Source organism: Pan troglodytes, chromosome 10, assembly GCF_028858775.2.
Source record: "Pan troglodytes isolate AG18354 chromosome 10, NHGRI_mPanTro3-v2.0_pri, whole genome shotgun sequence".
NCBI lineage: Eukaryota > Metazoa > Chordata > Mammalia > Primates > Hominidae > Pan > Pan troglodytes.
This window is the reverse complement of record NC_072408.2, coordinates 37117468-37133607: the sequence shown is the minus strand read 5'-3', so window position 1 is coordinate 37133607 and position 16140 is coordinate 37117468. Positions and strand designations below refer to the sequence as shown.

The 16140-nt window shown below is 40.2% G+C and overlaps 1 protein-coding gene across 4 annotated transcripts in view; it reads right to left on the bottom strand.

The window, feature by feature from the left end:
- LRIG3 (leucine rich repeats and immunoglobulin like domains 3) overlaps positions 1–15830 on the bottom strand; it is a 48459-nt gene extending 32629 nt beyond the window's left edge. For 2 of the 4 annotated variants that reach the window (XM_016923140.4, XM_009425023.5), the window contains exons 1-3: positions 15215–15794; positions 9477–9548; positions 9193–9267 (exon numbers count right to left, since the gene is read on the bottom strand). In XM_016923140.4, the coding sequence (XP_016778629.3) occupies positions 9193–9267; positions 9477–9548; positions 15215–15450 (383 nt within the window). In that variant the 5' untranslated portion in view covers positions 15451–15794. Of the gene's footprint in view, positions 1–9192; positions 9268–9476; positions 9549–14641; positions 14839–15214 lie in introns of those variants that run through there. The other 2 variants (XM_001167069.6, XM_001166924.8) reach the window with 2 other exon arrangements.
- Between the last annotated feature and the right edge of the window lie 310 nt (positions 15831–16140).

The following is a 16140-nucleotide window of genomic DNA, read 5'->3' as shown; positions in this document are numbered from 1 at the left end:
CAATGGGGAAAATAACAGACATGATCTCAGCTGCTGTAAAATTTCATTTTGGTGGGGGAAACTTTTAAAAGAATAACAAATAGATGAGTAAAAAATACAATTACTTATATGATGATGAAGTAGACATTATAATAAAGAAGATATAAAAATGTATAAGGGGAAACCTAAGAGTCTTGATTTAAACAGTGCAGGCAGGGTGAGTATTCTAGGCAGTGGGAAATACGTATGCAAAAGAACACAGGGCTGGAACAACCTGGCACATCTGGAGAACTGAGGAGTGACTCCAGAGACTGCTCAATGGGCCAACAGGATGCAGATCATGCAGAGCATTGTATGTCTTGAGAAGGATTTTTTTCTTCACCTAAGAGCAATGGGAACTGTTGAAGGGTTTAAGGAATCATGCAGCAATTACAAATTTATGTGTCAAATACAGTCATTCTAAATTGAGAATTCAAAAACCTAGCAACCTTGAATTCTGGGGGCCAGTTTATATTTAAATGTGAAGATAAACTTACAGTGTTTGTCACAAATACAGCTCTGTGTATGGTAAACTCTCTTTTATGTGTAAGTCATCTATAAAACATTTAAAATCCAATAAAAGATTACAACTTATCATATTAAGACGTTTATGTGTTTATTTTGTAAGACTTGAGCTTCATAAGTTTATTTCCATTAAACGTAATATCTGGTTTGTATGTACTGGTGAAGGTTGCAGTCCCCTGCTGTGGTTTTAACATGTGTCCTCTCCAAAACTCATGTTGAAATGTAATGTTCAATGTGGTCGTACCGATAGGCCCTTTAAGAGGTGATTGCGTCATGAGGGCTCTACCCTCGTGAATGGATTAGTCTATTGATGAATTAATGGTTTAATAGATTAATGAGCTATCATGGGAGTGAGACTGGTAGCTTTATAAGAGGAAGAGACACCTGAGCTATCGTGTTCAGGCCCCCTTGACACAAGATGCCCTACACCGGCTTAGGGATTCTGCAGAGTCCCCACCAGCAAAAAGGTTCCCCAAATGAGGCCCATCAACCTTGGACTTCTCAGCCTCCACAATAAGAAATAAATTCCTTTTCTTCATAAATTAAAGACTCTATAGGTATTCTGTATAGCTTTCTGCATAGGTTTCAGGTATTCTGTTATAAGCACAGAAAATGAACTAGGACAACCTCTAATAAAATGATGTCCTTTACATGTGAAGCAAACAGCCCATTCATCTGCATCAGGACAGCACATGTCCTAGATAAATTTGGCAGTAAAGATGTCAAATTCCATGGGTTTCTCTATACTCAGATCAGAGTATAAGGATGGGATATGGTTTCTGTCCACTTAATAAAAACAAAACTCTCCAATTTCCCCAGAAACTTAAGTTCTGACTGTGGCTAAAGCTGCTCCTCAACTTCCATAATTAATATGAAAAACTGATGACCACTTTTCAAATACTGAGTTATAAAAGTTCCCTTTTTTTAAAAAGGCAGCAACTATTTGCGCTCTACTGCACGTGACTAAGAGATACCCTCACTTGAAAACACATTTAATGCTTGCCTTCCCTCTTTGCAACTTCACCTCTGAATTCAGAGCATATTAAAATGTCAATATTACTTTAAAGTTATATGTTGAGTTTGATGAATTAAATAAACTCTGTGCCATGTACTCAAGCAACAGTCTCTCAAATGTTTCCCAAAGTTGTTTTTTTCATGGTCTGATTTTTGGAATGTAATGAGAAATGCACGCTTATGAATGAAATTCTCACTTAATATGGTGCTGGGTTCAGTATATAAATAGCAGAATATTGCAGATCTGATTTGTGATCACTATGGCCAACTCTACCCTATTCATCATTCATAAGCCAACGCTCCTATGACTCCCACCTCGTGGCCAGTTTCCCTTTGTGAGAAAAAGAGATGTGGCCCTAACACATGGTAGGGCTCACAACACTGAACAGCTCCAGGGGTCAATGGAAAAGAGGCATTTGGCAAGTCAAAATTATTATCAAAGCCACATTTATTTGTTTTTATCCACTTGATTTTGAAAATTAAATGACTTTAATGAATGAAAATGAAATGACCTTTAGTACTATCAAACACAAGGAGAAAAGTAGATTCTTTGCTTAACTGTAGTCATTTTATTCCCCTGCTTTAAAAAAAAAAAAAAAAAGTCTTCAATGAAGACTCCCCAAACATGCAAACCACCTAAGCATGGAAGAAGCTTCCTGAGCTGATCCCTGCAAACTCACACAAGTTTCCTTCCTTCTCCACCTCACTTCCCCTCATGCTCCACACATCCTGAAACCTATGTGCTGGTACATGCCCAGGCATCTTCCACTGTCCCAGGCACACTCCACGTGTGCTATGTCTTTACCGTCTGTCTTCTCTCTTGTTCAGAGCACCTTGAAAGTGGAGGCCAAATCCTATTTTTCCTTGTTCCCTAGCACTTAGCACACAGTAGGCATTGTTGCTGGGCATTCTGAAGAGCTTGAAATTCACCTTATAGATACAAAAGCCCTCAGGCTACAAATATTGTTGTTATTTATAATTGAGTACCCACCAAAATTATTAGGAACCATGAAGAGAGTTTTCCTGAAAATTCACCCCCAATGCAAAATGGTTTTTCCTTCCCTCATCTCTTGCTGCCAGGATAATGTTTCTAAATCCTGCATTCCTCCTGTGACCCTCCCATTCAAGAATCCACTTTGGCCCACTGCCTCCAGTCTCTGCTCCTCTGCCAAGCCCACCACAATGCAAAAGCAGCAGCTGCCGGCGCTCACACTTTCAGAACTCTTTCATGTACATTATGCCATTTGATCCTTTACCGGAACCCCAGGAGAGAGATGGGCAGACATCTTAGACTGTTTTCACAGATAAACAAAGAAAAGTTAATTAAGTCTGTCTAAGGTCAGACAGGTTAGTAGTGTGAGACGAGACGAAAACCTGTGCATCTGTGAGTCCAATTTCCAGCTCAGGGCTCTCTTCTAACGCACAAGGGCCCGTGATTTCTCTCGTCTACTCGATTCTTAGTGAGCACCTTCTGTGTGTCTGAGACTGTAGTGGGCTGAGGGGATTGAGAGCTCGCTAAGATAAAAGTTGGACCCTGGAAGGAGATGTGTGACCATGTCATTAGAGACTACACATGCTGTGCTTGTGAAACCTTCAAAACTGGAAAAGAAAAATCGCCATCCTTGGGATTCTACAATAACTATAGTTAATGACATACAAATTGCCAATACTCCCTACCACCCAGTATTGATCTCTGTAGCACAGCAATGGGCATGACTGTCCTAATTTCCTACACCCCCAAAGCATCTCCAATACAGAAGGATGCATGATGTGATGGAACCACATCTCGCAGCATTAGGTTCCAAGCCAGCAGATGGCGGAAAACCATGTATCATCAACACACCCTTGAAGATCTCTTATGACACCAGCAAGGTACTTTATGTAGACAGTCTTTCCCTCTCAATGAATCTAACATGGGCAGTTTTCCTTCAGTGTGGGAAGAGATCAATGTGGAAAGAGGAGGGTTTTGTCACTGTTGTGCATTTTAAATTTTTAGTTCAGGGCCTGTTAAAGTAGTTCAGAAATGTGAAGGGCACGGGGGCTGTGAAAAAGCTGTATGCCTGAACACCAAAGTCACCCTCAGTGGGCTGAGATATTCATGCTTAGAAAGGCATATGGGAAAGGGGGCTTTTATTTCCCACCTCATACATACTCCAGGGCATGCACTCACCAGCTAGGGTGGTCAGCTGAATCCTTGTGTTAAGTGACTTCTCTTGTTCTTTTTTTCCTTTTAATTATTGCTGCTATTGTCAGAATTATTATTATTTTCTCAAGCATGCATAGTTGAACACAAGTTATGTAAAACATAGGTATGCTGTTGCCACTGTAAATCTTTAGCCACTGGTTTAATCTAAGTGTACAGAAGGAGATCTGTCTGAATTACGCTAAGTGCAGCAGCATGTGGTTATTCCATGAATATTCTTTAATTCATACATTCATAGATAATGTAATTCATACATTAATTAAGCACTAACTTATGCCATATACCTGCATTAAGTGCTGAGGAAAAGAAGAGTTAGCTACAGAGGCCTCAAAATACAGCAGAGGAGAAAAATATAAACAAAATTATTTAATTACTGTGTAAGTTGGATATACAAGGTAAGATGGGCCTGAATGTGGCAGGGCAGGCTCAGCAGAGATGACTCAATGTCCCCAGAAACACACACAACTCCCTCCCTCACTTTCAGTCCCCGATTCAAGTATCTTCCTCCTGGCAAGCCTTTCTCTACATCCCCATTTAAAACTAAAACCCCTCTTTGGCCACATGCTTCCGACACTTCTTCCCTGCTGCTTCTCTCCAGCACTTAATCCCCTTCTGATCACATCTCTTATTTATTTTTTGTGTTTCTCCTTCCATGAGCAGGTCAGCTATAGAGGGCAGGGATTCCTGTCTGCTTTCTGAATCCTAATCTTAAACAGTACCCAGAACATAGTAGGATTTGGTAAATATGTGCCTTTCCTGACTACATTAAAGAACAATTGCCAGAGCTCTCTAATCCCTTCATTCTCCTTTCTTTCCCTTCATAGCATTGATCATGAAGTGATGTTATCTTTTCTTTTCTTCATTTATTTTTCTCTCCTCACTAGAATGGAAGCCTCAGGCGTCAGGGTAAGAGGGAGTTTGTATGCTTTTTCACTGGGTGTCCTAGCACTTAAAAGAGGGCTTGGTACATAGTAGATACTCAAAACATTGTAGTTGAATGAATCGTCATCCTTATCACAGCTCACATTCACTGAGCACTCAGTACATGCAAGACAGCTTTACCTGTATTCCCTGTATCTTCACAATAATTCTATGAGATAGACATCAGCATTACTCTCATTTTAGAAATGACTGACACAGTCAGTCAGTAACTTGCCCAAGGTTACAAACCTGGCAAAGGGTGGAGCCAGAAGTTAATTCCAGGCCACCTGACTTGAGCTTTACTTTTAATCACTGTTCTACTGACGTGACTTCACTGGAGAACAGGCCACCATGGCTTCTCAACCGTCATGTGGTTTAATTATCTGCCCCTCTAAACCATCCTCCTGCCACCTCCAGGTCATTTGCCACACTAAAGACAGTATGACATTTTCAAATAGCAGATCTGATCATGTCATTCCGCTTTACATCTCTTCAATGGCTTTCCATTGGTAGAGTACATGTTTTGGTGTCCTACCAGCAAAGGTAATCAATATATATAACCTCTCTGGAATGATGACAATGTCACCTCTGGGAAGATGACAGGCTATAAAGACAATGATGGACTAAGAAATGCTTTACTTTTGAGATAAGAAATAAAGAGAAAAGGCTTAGTTGATTATGATATGACCTTTATCAGTAATTCTAGAAATATTTATGCAATATCTGATAAGAATATTGCATATGTTAAAATGGATACTCCTGGGCCCCACCCAAATCTACTAATTTAGAATCTCTAGGGATAGTGTCTGATAATCTAACCAGTACCCTGGCAGGGCGCGGTGGCTCACGCCTTTAATCCCAGCACTCTGGGAGGCTGAGGCAGGCGGATCATGAGGTCAGGAGATCGAGACCATCCTGGCTAACACGGTGAAACCCCATCTCTACTAAAAATACAAAAATGAACTGGGTGTGGCGGCATGCGCCTGTAGTCCCAGCTGCTGGGGAGGCTGAGGCAAGAGAATGGCGTGAACCCGGGCAGCGGAGCTTGCAGTGAGCTGAGATTGAGCCACTGCACTCCAGCCTGGGTGACACTGCGAGACTCCGTCTCAAAAAAAACAAAAACAAAAACAAAAACAAAAAAAAACAAGTACCCTAGGTGCCTCTCTGACAGTCACTGACCTAACATTCTTCAACTTTAGGACACCAGGCAAGCATCTGCATGCTGGGTAACACTATATAAACCATTAGCATCAAGACTAAGACCCAACTAGCTCCATTTAATAACCAACAAGGCTCTTTTGTTCAACTACAATGCTGTAGAACTCACAGATTCAAACTTCCCTAACCCAAGGCACAGATTTCAATCATGTCCAATGCTCGAGCAGGTCATTCCACACCACGCAAAGCCAGAGTTCATACATTCAGAAAAATCAACTCCCTCATGTAAGCCAGGTCAATAGAGTTTTACTGTAAGATATGTTCATTCCAAAGACTATTCCACTTCTTTTAAAATATGTCATCCTGCAATAGCTAGGATATTGTGAGAGAAAAATTTAAAAAACATACAAATCATGCCTTGCACCTAGCACACTGGTTGACTTCTGAGCTAGTTCTGTGTGGGATTCAAAGGAAAGCATGTCTATTCAGGCCTTGTGCATGCTAAAAGATTCCTAAAAAGGTTAGAGATGAGCTTTGTTAGTGGGAAGATTATCGCAGATTCCTATCATCCCAGATTCCCTGATATTATGAGAATAGGTCCCTAACTGAATTTGTCTCTGGACATGCGGTACCCTTTGATCTAATTATCAGCTCCTGGCTCCTATAGCTAAGAGAAGACAAAAGTCTCACCAGGACAGTCTTCTCTGCATGCAGCCCCTCCAGCTGGGAGGGGTCTTCATGGCACAGAGTAGAAAGAGTATGGAGCAGTAATATTAAATCCTATGGTTAAGACTTCAACTAATTACTCATTTTCTTTACACACAAGCTTTCAAACTATTTAACCTGTGCAAATAACTCATAAAAATGTTTTCCTCTGCAAAATGTAAAAGATACAAACAAAAAACAACCACAAAAAACTCTTAATATGAAAGTCAAATCATTCTAAAAACTACTTTGAAAGATATGAGATTTAATTGTGATGCTACAGCAAGTTTTCAATCTGTGTCACGTTATATATATATGTCACTTAACAGATTTTTTTTAATCTCAGAAAAGCATTTCAGAACTCATTTTTAGCTTTATTTTCAAGTGTTTCTATATAAAAGAAAATGTTTTACTCTACACAACACAAATTAAAAGTGCTTGAGAAACAATGATTGTATATTACAATATCCAATCAAGCCTGCAGGAGGAAACAAAACATTCGTAGATGAAAACAACCAGAGAGGTAAATTTTTCAAGATATTTCATAGGTATAAAAAGAAGTTTTTACTCTCCACATTGAATTATCAGGCCCATGATATAAATTACTCTTCGCAGAGTCTATGTAATCTAGGTAACACATTGGATGTATCATTATGTGAGACGAACAAAGCAATCACTGGCCAGAGGTATTGTAACACATTAAGGAGAAAGAAAGTGAAATTATTCAGGGTGATTTCACACCCAGCACTTGCTAAAGTGAAACACAAAAACAATATGGAGAAGAGGACAAATTTTAAAGGAGCACAAGTTTCTAACTTTTGAGAGATCATTGTAGCTTTCTAATTATAAGTTATAACGTTAAAGTGTAAAACACTAGGGGCTGGGCGCAGTGGCTCACACCTGTAATCCCAACACTTTGGGAGGCCGAGGCGGGAGGATTACGAGGTCAGGAGATAGAGACCATCCTGGCTAACACGGTGAAACCCCCTCTCTACTAAAAATACAAAAAACTAGCCGGGCGTAGTGGCGGACGCCTGTAGTCCCAGCTACTTGGGAGGCTGAGGCAGGAGAATGGTGTGAACCCAGGAGGCGGAGCTTACAGTGAGCCGAGATCGTGCCACTGCACTCCAGCCTGGGCAACAGAGCAAGACTCTGTCTCAAAAAAAAAAAAAAGTATAAAACACTAGGTTACTTATAATTTTCTAACTTCCTCACAAGTTCTTAATGCTCTCAACGCTATACCATGCCAAAGAGTAGACTGCTTTCCCCATGCCGCCCAGATTACAAAACTGCACTGCAGATCCTCTCAGCCATGAAGTATGCCATGACCCTCAAGCTCTCTTAAACATACTGACAGAACCTGCCAATATGCAGTGCGAGGACAGCAAGAGCAAAGTGGAATTTAAAAAGGCCACCTTGGTCAAACAAGAATAGCTGCAGATGTTTACGATACCAAAACCAGCACTCCATTTAGATTCTAAAATTTTAAGCAATTGTAAAAGACAAAGAAAAAAGGTATTTATGCTAGCATAAAAATGTTTTTTAAATACAGTGTTTATTTGTCAAATACCGACTGCTTTTTCTTTCATTCCTTTCTGTTTCTGATCTTTGGAAAAACCACATCAGTATCAAATGTCACTTAGCTCTTATTCAAACAGAGGAAAGCAGACACAGCGGCTGCACCCGTGACTTAGCTGACCTGGGCCCTCAGTAAAAACAAACCTCTATAAATCACCAGATGTAAGCAATTGGGTAGTGATCACTCTATTAATTGAACAGCTTTCCTGAAATTTACTGTATAATTTCAACCCTCCCAACACCTCTCTCAGAAGCAACTAACAATGGTGGTTTTTTCCTTAAGTTGCTTAAAGAAAAACATTTTTTAACATCAGTAGCTTAAATATATTTTTAAATTATTTAAGATTAAGGTGGTAAGCTAATTAGATTTTAGAAATTAAACCACAGGCATTCTAAATGCTACCTTTAAATGCTGAAAGTCAAAATTATTCCAAAACCTACGTCAGTGCATGTATATACAACATTACCTACACTAAAAATACAGAAAACTTGGTACAACCTTAATTGTATTTGAAAACTCATATTTGCAAAACAACCTGCAAAGTTATTTCTGTCTTCAGTCACATATTTACTTTTTTTGAGTTGATGTCTCTGAACTCTGATTTCCACTGCAGGTACCACACTTAAAAGAGGATACTCCAATGGCTTATTCTCAACTCCGGTTTCTCCTCACAAAGCAACTCTGATCATTCTCCACTAGGAACTACGTAATACATAACCCACAGATCCCCATGCCAACCATTGAGCGATACCAGAATTAAAGTCCTAGTCTACAGAATATGATAAAATACACATTTCTATGGTGTAAAGCTGGCCTCTTTGAATCTCGAAGACCAGTTCGGCAACAACAGCAAAGTGTAAAGTGTGTTGTTATAAGAATACATGAAATTTAGCGGTGAGAGAGTTAGAGGCTAGAAAACAAGTTAACCAATTTAAAGCGCGTATCTTTACTATGCCCTGAAAAAAAATATTCCATTTTTTTCTTCTAAGATCTCTATGCTAGTCCCTATGGAACTCCCACTCAAGGTTCCTGCAAACATACATGAGGAATTCTGCTGATATTCACTTACAAGGAGAGAAGTGTAATATTTGCCGAGACTGGTCCCAGATTTGGAATGGTCTCCAATTCATTGTTGTTCAGTTTCCTACAAATGCCAAAAAAGAAAAAGAAAAAGAAAAGCTGATTAGGTAATCTGTAAGTCACAGAGGTGAAAACTTTACATATTATTTCAAGATACCTCCCAAGTTAAAAGTTTTGAATAACTTACTATAATCCAAGTATTCCTTACGGTTAAATAGTATAAGGGGTAATGTATTTTACTCAAACCTTAAAAACAAAATAACGAAGACTCACACTTCTCGAAGGCTTTGAAGGTGGCTCATGGAACTTGCCTTGATGAAAGGTAATCTGTTGTGACTTAAGTCCCTATAAGAAAACAAAAATAAAATTATAAGTCATTTCTAAACATCACTAATAGTGCTAACTGGGCTTATGAAGTATCTCTATGAACACTAGTGGGAGCAGGAGAAATAATTGGTCTATTCTGTCCACAAACTAGATGGCAACCAAAATGCCAAACTCAAAAATACAAGCTCCAAGGACAAAATTAGTTTAGGGAGACTGGCAGATTCAAATACTTTAAGCCCACAAATGTTTTAAGAGATGTTTTTTGGCACATGGTGAACAGATCTTTTGTGAACTGGCAGGTCTGCTTCCGCCTCCCATCTCCCCACTCCTAACCTGATATGATGACGTCATGGTTTAAGAAAAGGAGCTAATTAGGCAGGTTGCTCAAACTAAAGCCTCTATAGAAATCTTTTTATTGTCATACATTTAAGCATCAATGTCCTTATTGCAGTCAAGGAAAACAGAAATTGCTTTGCATACATATTTGTTTCTCTGCGTTAAAGCACCAAATCATTTAAAGCATTATTTTGTGTGTGAGTGTTGAGAGGGTAGAAAACAACCTGAACCCTCTGCTTTCTTAAATTCCCCAAATATCAATATCTGATAATATAAAATTTAAACCACATCGCCATCTAACAAAGTTCAGCAGATTGCACAAAAACTTATGAACAGATTTCAATCATTAAAATAAATGTGCTTCTTAATAACTCAATTTAACTTAGTAACAATTTCCATAGAACATCATTACTATGAAAAACAATAACAAACTCATACATATACAATACTCTAGGCTAGAAAGTCATCTAAGATTCAAAATATGGAACAAATTCCAGCAAATATTCTTGGTTATATTCCCCATATGTGTTAACACATTGACTATGTGCCTTCAAAATAGCGTAATAAAAATGAAATGGTTCCAGAGTGATGAAAAACTGGGATAACAAATAGTATGGCTTGAAGCTTCCCACTGAAAGGGTTATCCAACCCATACTAATTTTTTTGGTGTTTAAAAGGGAGTTTTTTAAATAACCAAAGTTGATTGGAGAAAAGCATGAATTATTTGTTATATGCATAAGTACACCCCTCCTAAAAAATAAATAAAGAGAAATCACCTCCAGAGAAGCACAGTGTTACTCAGTGTTTAGTTAACAATTAGAAATCAGAGTTCCTTTCAGTCTTTGAGTTTCTGTTTTGAGAATAAACCTGGATTCTCTTTTTCACCTAAAAAAAAAAAAAAATCTGCAAGGTTTTATTTGAAGTATGTTTGCCCAAAGACCTACCAGACAGTGACAGACATGAGTAGATTTGTTCTGGTAGAGTTATAACATGAAAAAAATCTGGCACAGTCTTTAAACTATAAAAATCCTGCAATTACAACCACTGCTGTGCATGCTCACCACGCTGGCTGGAGCCAGACACTTTCCCTCGCAGCCCAGCTCAAGTCCATCTGGAGTTCATCAAGGAAACCGTGAGCCCAACAACTCACGTTAGGATTCAAACAAAACCTGTGTGCTTTTAGCACCCCAGACAGTCACAGATTTCCCACATGGTTTAAAAAACAACCAAGGAAAAGAGTCTTTCACCTGGGAGGTAGCCTGAGTCAACAGAAAGTCTCATTTGGATCCACTTAACTAAAGAGCATTGAGCCAGCGTAAAACTGCATCCCCTATTGTTTCAGGTCTTAAAAAGAAAGGGGAAGCAATCTGGCATTAATATTTAACACAGGTGATTCTCTTTTTAATTAAAAATAAAAAAACACTAAAACTGAGCACTAACTTCATTTTAAGGATTATTTCACAGGGCAATCCTGTGAGAGAAATGAGACGGAGTGCTTAACTTTTTTTCAACTAGTAATGGGATAAGATTCCTCCTACAAAAGCCCTGTAAAAAATAAGAAACTCCCTTCAGAGACCAGTGCACATGCTGGGGACCCCTCATTTCTGATCCAGAAGCAGGAGCTTGAAACTTTGAATATTTCAGTTATTGCAACACATTTCCCTTCCTGAGTTTTGTGTACTATTAAAACTACATTATATGTAGGACGAAAAAAAACGCCCCTTAAATGACATTTACTGCTAAATACTTACAGCTATGAAACTTTTAGTGTACCTAAATTTAGATTTAATATAGTTTACATTTGAGAAATGATTACTTTCCAGTTAAGGGATGTCACATTTTCCTAAATCTTCCTTACATTGTTTTTATGGCTAGACCATTAAAAACAGATTCAAGTTGTACAACGTCGATGTTTTCTTAAACCCAGATCATAAAACATTCAATAAGAAAGGCAGATTCTTCATGTTTAGAGTTCCATTAATAACATCTTCCCCACAAAACTTTTACAAAAACTTTTTGTAGTGGGGGTTAATGAATGGGAAAGGTAGTAAGGTACGGAAGTGTTAACTATGTACCCAGAGCTCAGCTGGCCAACACTTGAAAGTCAAACTCTTTCTATATTGTTAGACAGACTTCTCTCTTCCTGAATATTAGCAAATGAATAAATATATATGAAAATAATCAATTTGCAACATTTGGTTCAAGCTATCATTTTCTTCCTTTTAGCATTTGGAAATCTGACTTCCAAGTCAAATTTTAAATGCAAATCCAGCACAGCTTCTTAATCAATCCCACTGGGGCCTGCAGAGCTGCTAATTCAGCACAAATCTGGAAAGCTGAAAAACAAAAAGCCAGGCTATAGCTGTTTTAAGACACTGATCCAAAGTGACTCATAAATCAGCCTGCTATATTCAAGTTTTAGTCTGGAAAATATAGAAAAACAGCTGTGAAAACCATAAGGACTATTACCCCCACCCCACCCCCAACTGTGGTCGGGACCATAAGATTTATAACAGGTCAACACTAAAGAAGTCACACCAGCAGAAACTACCTTTGGGACTTTCGCCTGGGTCCTGTTGAGAACTCAAACATTTCTACATAAGACAAATAATTCTGAAATGCCAGTGAGAATTTAATAATACTGGAAGTTCTCATTGGCAATTTAGCAACTTTTCCGTCTCTGGGCTAAATAACATTCTAACAAGCATTCCTCTTTAGGTTGAGAACTGTTTAAGCGCAAACTCTTGACATAAACTCTAGCTTGCCTTTAATGGCAGTTGTGAGCAAGGCTTGGCGTAGTTACTGGGTTGTTTTTTTTTAGACAAAGTCTCGCTCACATAGTTACTCTTTAAGAGCCACTTTCATTAAAGCATTAGAGGTTATTTTCTAAAAGGAGTACTGATACAGTATTATTATTTTACAGCTCAAACTATTCGACTTTTCACACATGGGACTCCTATAGTAATAAATCACAACCAAATAAAGTGGAAAAAATACATACACACGTAATTTTTCTTAAACTTGCAAATTCAACAAATGAAACAAAAGATAGACACTGAACTTTTTCTGAAAAGTGCTTTCATAAGCCAGTCCAAAGACAAACTCCTACTATTTTGATTACCCAAGGAAAGGGAAGGTAAGATATGGGGAACAAAAACATGCATTTTTCTATTTATATCTGAACTCGGAAATCATCTCCTTAAGACGATTTTTCTAATTACGAAAAACTTTAGTAGCTTTTTAGACCACCTATTCTAAAATACCAAATAACAGAGAAAGTAAAACTCAATTCCACGTGTTTTTCTGCTCCTTTCAAAAGTGGAAAGAGGAGACCTCTAGAGCTTTAGGTACAAACAAAAGAAATATTTACAATAAAGAATCCAGACCACATGGTTTGGTGACACCTACAAAGATGGTTAAAAGTCACAGAAGTACAGGAATGACAGAGCTGTCCAATGAGTGATCACAGCAGGGTTTCTGACAACAGACTGAGTGCTTATTTATACAAGTGGAACTTATTTTCACATACATTTAAGGAATGTGGGCTAGTATTGAGACAATTTACTGCTGGCGGAAATGTAATTAAAGACTGTGCTAACCAAATAAACTCTAATTTGTTTTTAGTGTGCCACCAAATTATCTGCAAAACAAAATCCTAATTAGGTCAGCTACTTTTAAGACAATGTTTAAATAGGTATCGAACCCCTTTTGGTTCAACTCAACTTCTGATCAAGGGCAACACAGATTTTTTTTCTAAACATCTAAATCCAGGAAAAAAGAAAAAAAGTACTGCACACTAGCATGATCACAATAGACAACTTGACATTGAAAAACTATCGAATACAAGTTAGATGCCGTGAATAATCTAAGCATATCTAAATACACTCCAGGAAGCACTGTATTCATTTTCTCTTTCTCATCCCTCTATTATTCCTAAGTGTTCACCTCCAGTCATTTACATGTTCAGTTCCATATGTTGTCAATAAAGCCATTCACTCATAAATAATGCAGCATGACCTCCACAAGAGGCAATTGAACAGAATTAGCCACAACTAATTGAAAGTCTCCCTGCTTTCGGTTAAAGACCTTATCTCCTCTTCCAATTGCAATAAAAACTACTAAATAAAACGTCCCAAGATAAGAAATTAAATATCAATCCAATACTAATTCTACTTTATTAAACTAAGGCTTATTAAAAACACAAAGAATATACTTTCTGATGGCCAACAATTCTACATTCACAAAAGTTATTTAGATTAGCACAATAATTTTAAAATATAAATTCTTAAACACCTGACCAAACCTCCTACCACATTAGGGCATTGGAATAGTTCACTAGAATTGTTTTAAAAACTTAAAATTTTCATTGCAATTCTGCTAAGTCAAAATATAAGATTACGTATGAAGTGCACTTTTACTTTAAACAGAACAACTACTTTAAAAAATACAAATTTTGATTGTTTACTTTTTACAGCACTCCAATTTTAAAACTGGGACTGAGGAAGAAAAGAGATGACATTTGGAAAAGATCAGCATTTCCAACTAAATTACATTTTCTTCCTTGTTCTTCACGCAGTTGGCAGTGATTTCAGGTTTTCAGACTTCGCAGCTAAAAATCCAAAAACTTGCGTAAGAGCTCCCTGCGCTCTCCCCTAAACCGTCTGGGCGTTCTGAGGAGCTACAGAAATCACGCCCTTGATTCTGGATAATCGAGTTCCTCCCTTTCCATAGCTACCGACCAGTCTTTACAATCTGGTTGAGGAGTGGGAACTTACGGTCTGCTAATGTGAAAAAGCAAGCAGAGGGAGAACAACAAAAGTACGTCCACCATAACTTGGAGAATGACCGAATTCTGTTGAGGGGGCTTCCCAAATGAAAAGCCTGACTTCAGTTACTGGGTGGGAACAGGAAAAGGAGTCTGACGCAGCTAGAAACTAAAACTGAACCAGACTCATAACTCAGCGAGAACTGCAAACTCCTGACGTGTGCAGGTTGCCACTTATCTCCCCTGGGCCTGGCAGGAGCAAGCATTTGAACCCCTTGGCTAGCTTAGGGCGCAGGACTTCATCCCCGACCTCTGGCGTCGTCACTGGCCCCCACCCCTGGTCTACCTGCAGCCAGTTAGGACGCGCCAAGAGCCCACCTGCGCCGCCCGCAAAGCACGTGGGAGGGAAACTGAGGCCCGGACAGTTCTTTTTCCACGCCCACGGAGCGCCGATCGCGGCCTGGGCCAGAAGGAGCTATACGGCAAAAAGGGGACTGCACGCCGAACCCCATTCCTCGCCGGCTCCTGTTTTCTCGAATCTCCAGCGGCACGGGCCCCCTCCCCCCGCGGGAAGAATACTTACAGCCGAGCGACCCAGGACGGGAGTGGCTCGGGAAGACGCGCTAGCCGCTTACGACTGCAGTCCAGCAGGTCCCCGAGGCAGCGGCAGGGAGTGGGGCATGGGCGCTCAGCGGCTACCCCAGAGGGCTGCCCGAGTTCCCCGCGACCGCCGCTGTCGGACCGGCCAGCGCGCCCCAGCACCGCGCACAGCAGCAGCCCCAACCCCGCGGCGCGCGCACGGAGGCTCGGCGCGCTCATCGCGGTCCAGCGGCCTAGGTCTCTACCCGAAGCTCCCAGCCGGCGCGCGCTCGGGGCCCGGCACAAACTTCCAGCCGAGGGTGCACGCCCGCCTTCCCGGTCGCGTGCGCGCTCCTCCCTCGCGCTGCCCGGTTAATTCCTTCTTTTACTCCCGGCGGCGAAGCCCTTTCATGCCCCCAAACAGCAGGAGGGAAACCGAAAAGAACTGCCAACTGCAACAGAGTTGCAGCTTGAGCAGCGTCGGCTCGCCGAAGCCCCTTCTTGTCTGCAAAAGAAACTTTTTCGCCTCCACCCCGCGGCGCTGCGCCAAGTCCCCGCGCGGCGGAGTAGCAAGGCGGGCGGGTAGAGGCCGACGCGCGCCCATTGGCCGACCCGGCTGCGGGCGTCCCCGTGGCCACGTGACAATAACACCGCTCCAGCCGGGGGCCTACGCGCGGGAGAAAGTGGAGCTGAGATTGTAGGAAATTCAGAGTTATATTTTCCAGCCTCTCCAGCCAGAAGTCTCCACTACGTCGTGGGAAACATATATCAAATGGAGTTGAAAGGCAAAAGGAAGTGAGCAAATACTGGGCTAGTTCTCGGAGTTGGAGGTATTTAGGAGAACTTCAGGGAAGTAAAGTTTAATTAGCAGTGTTTTCAGGAAACTTTTCAATTCCAAATTAAAGACACTGATAAATTATCCTACCATCC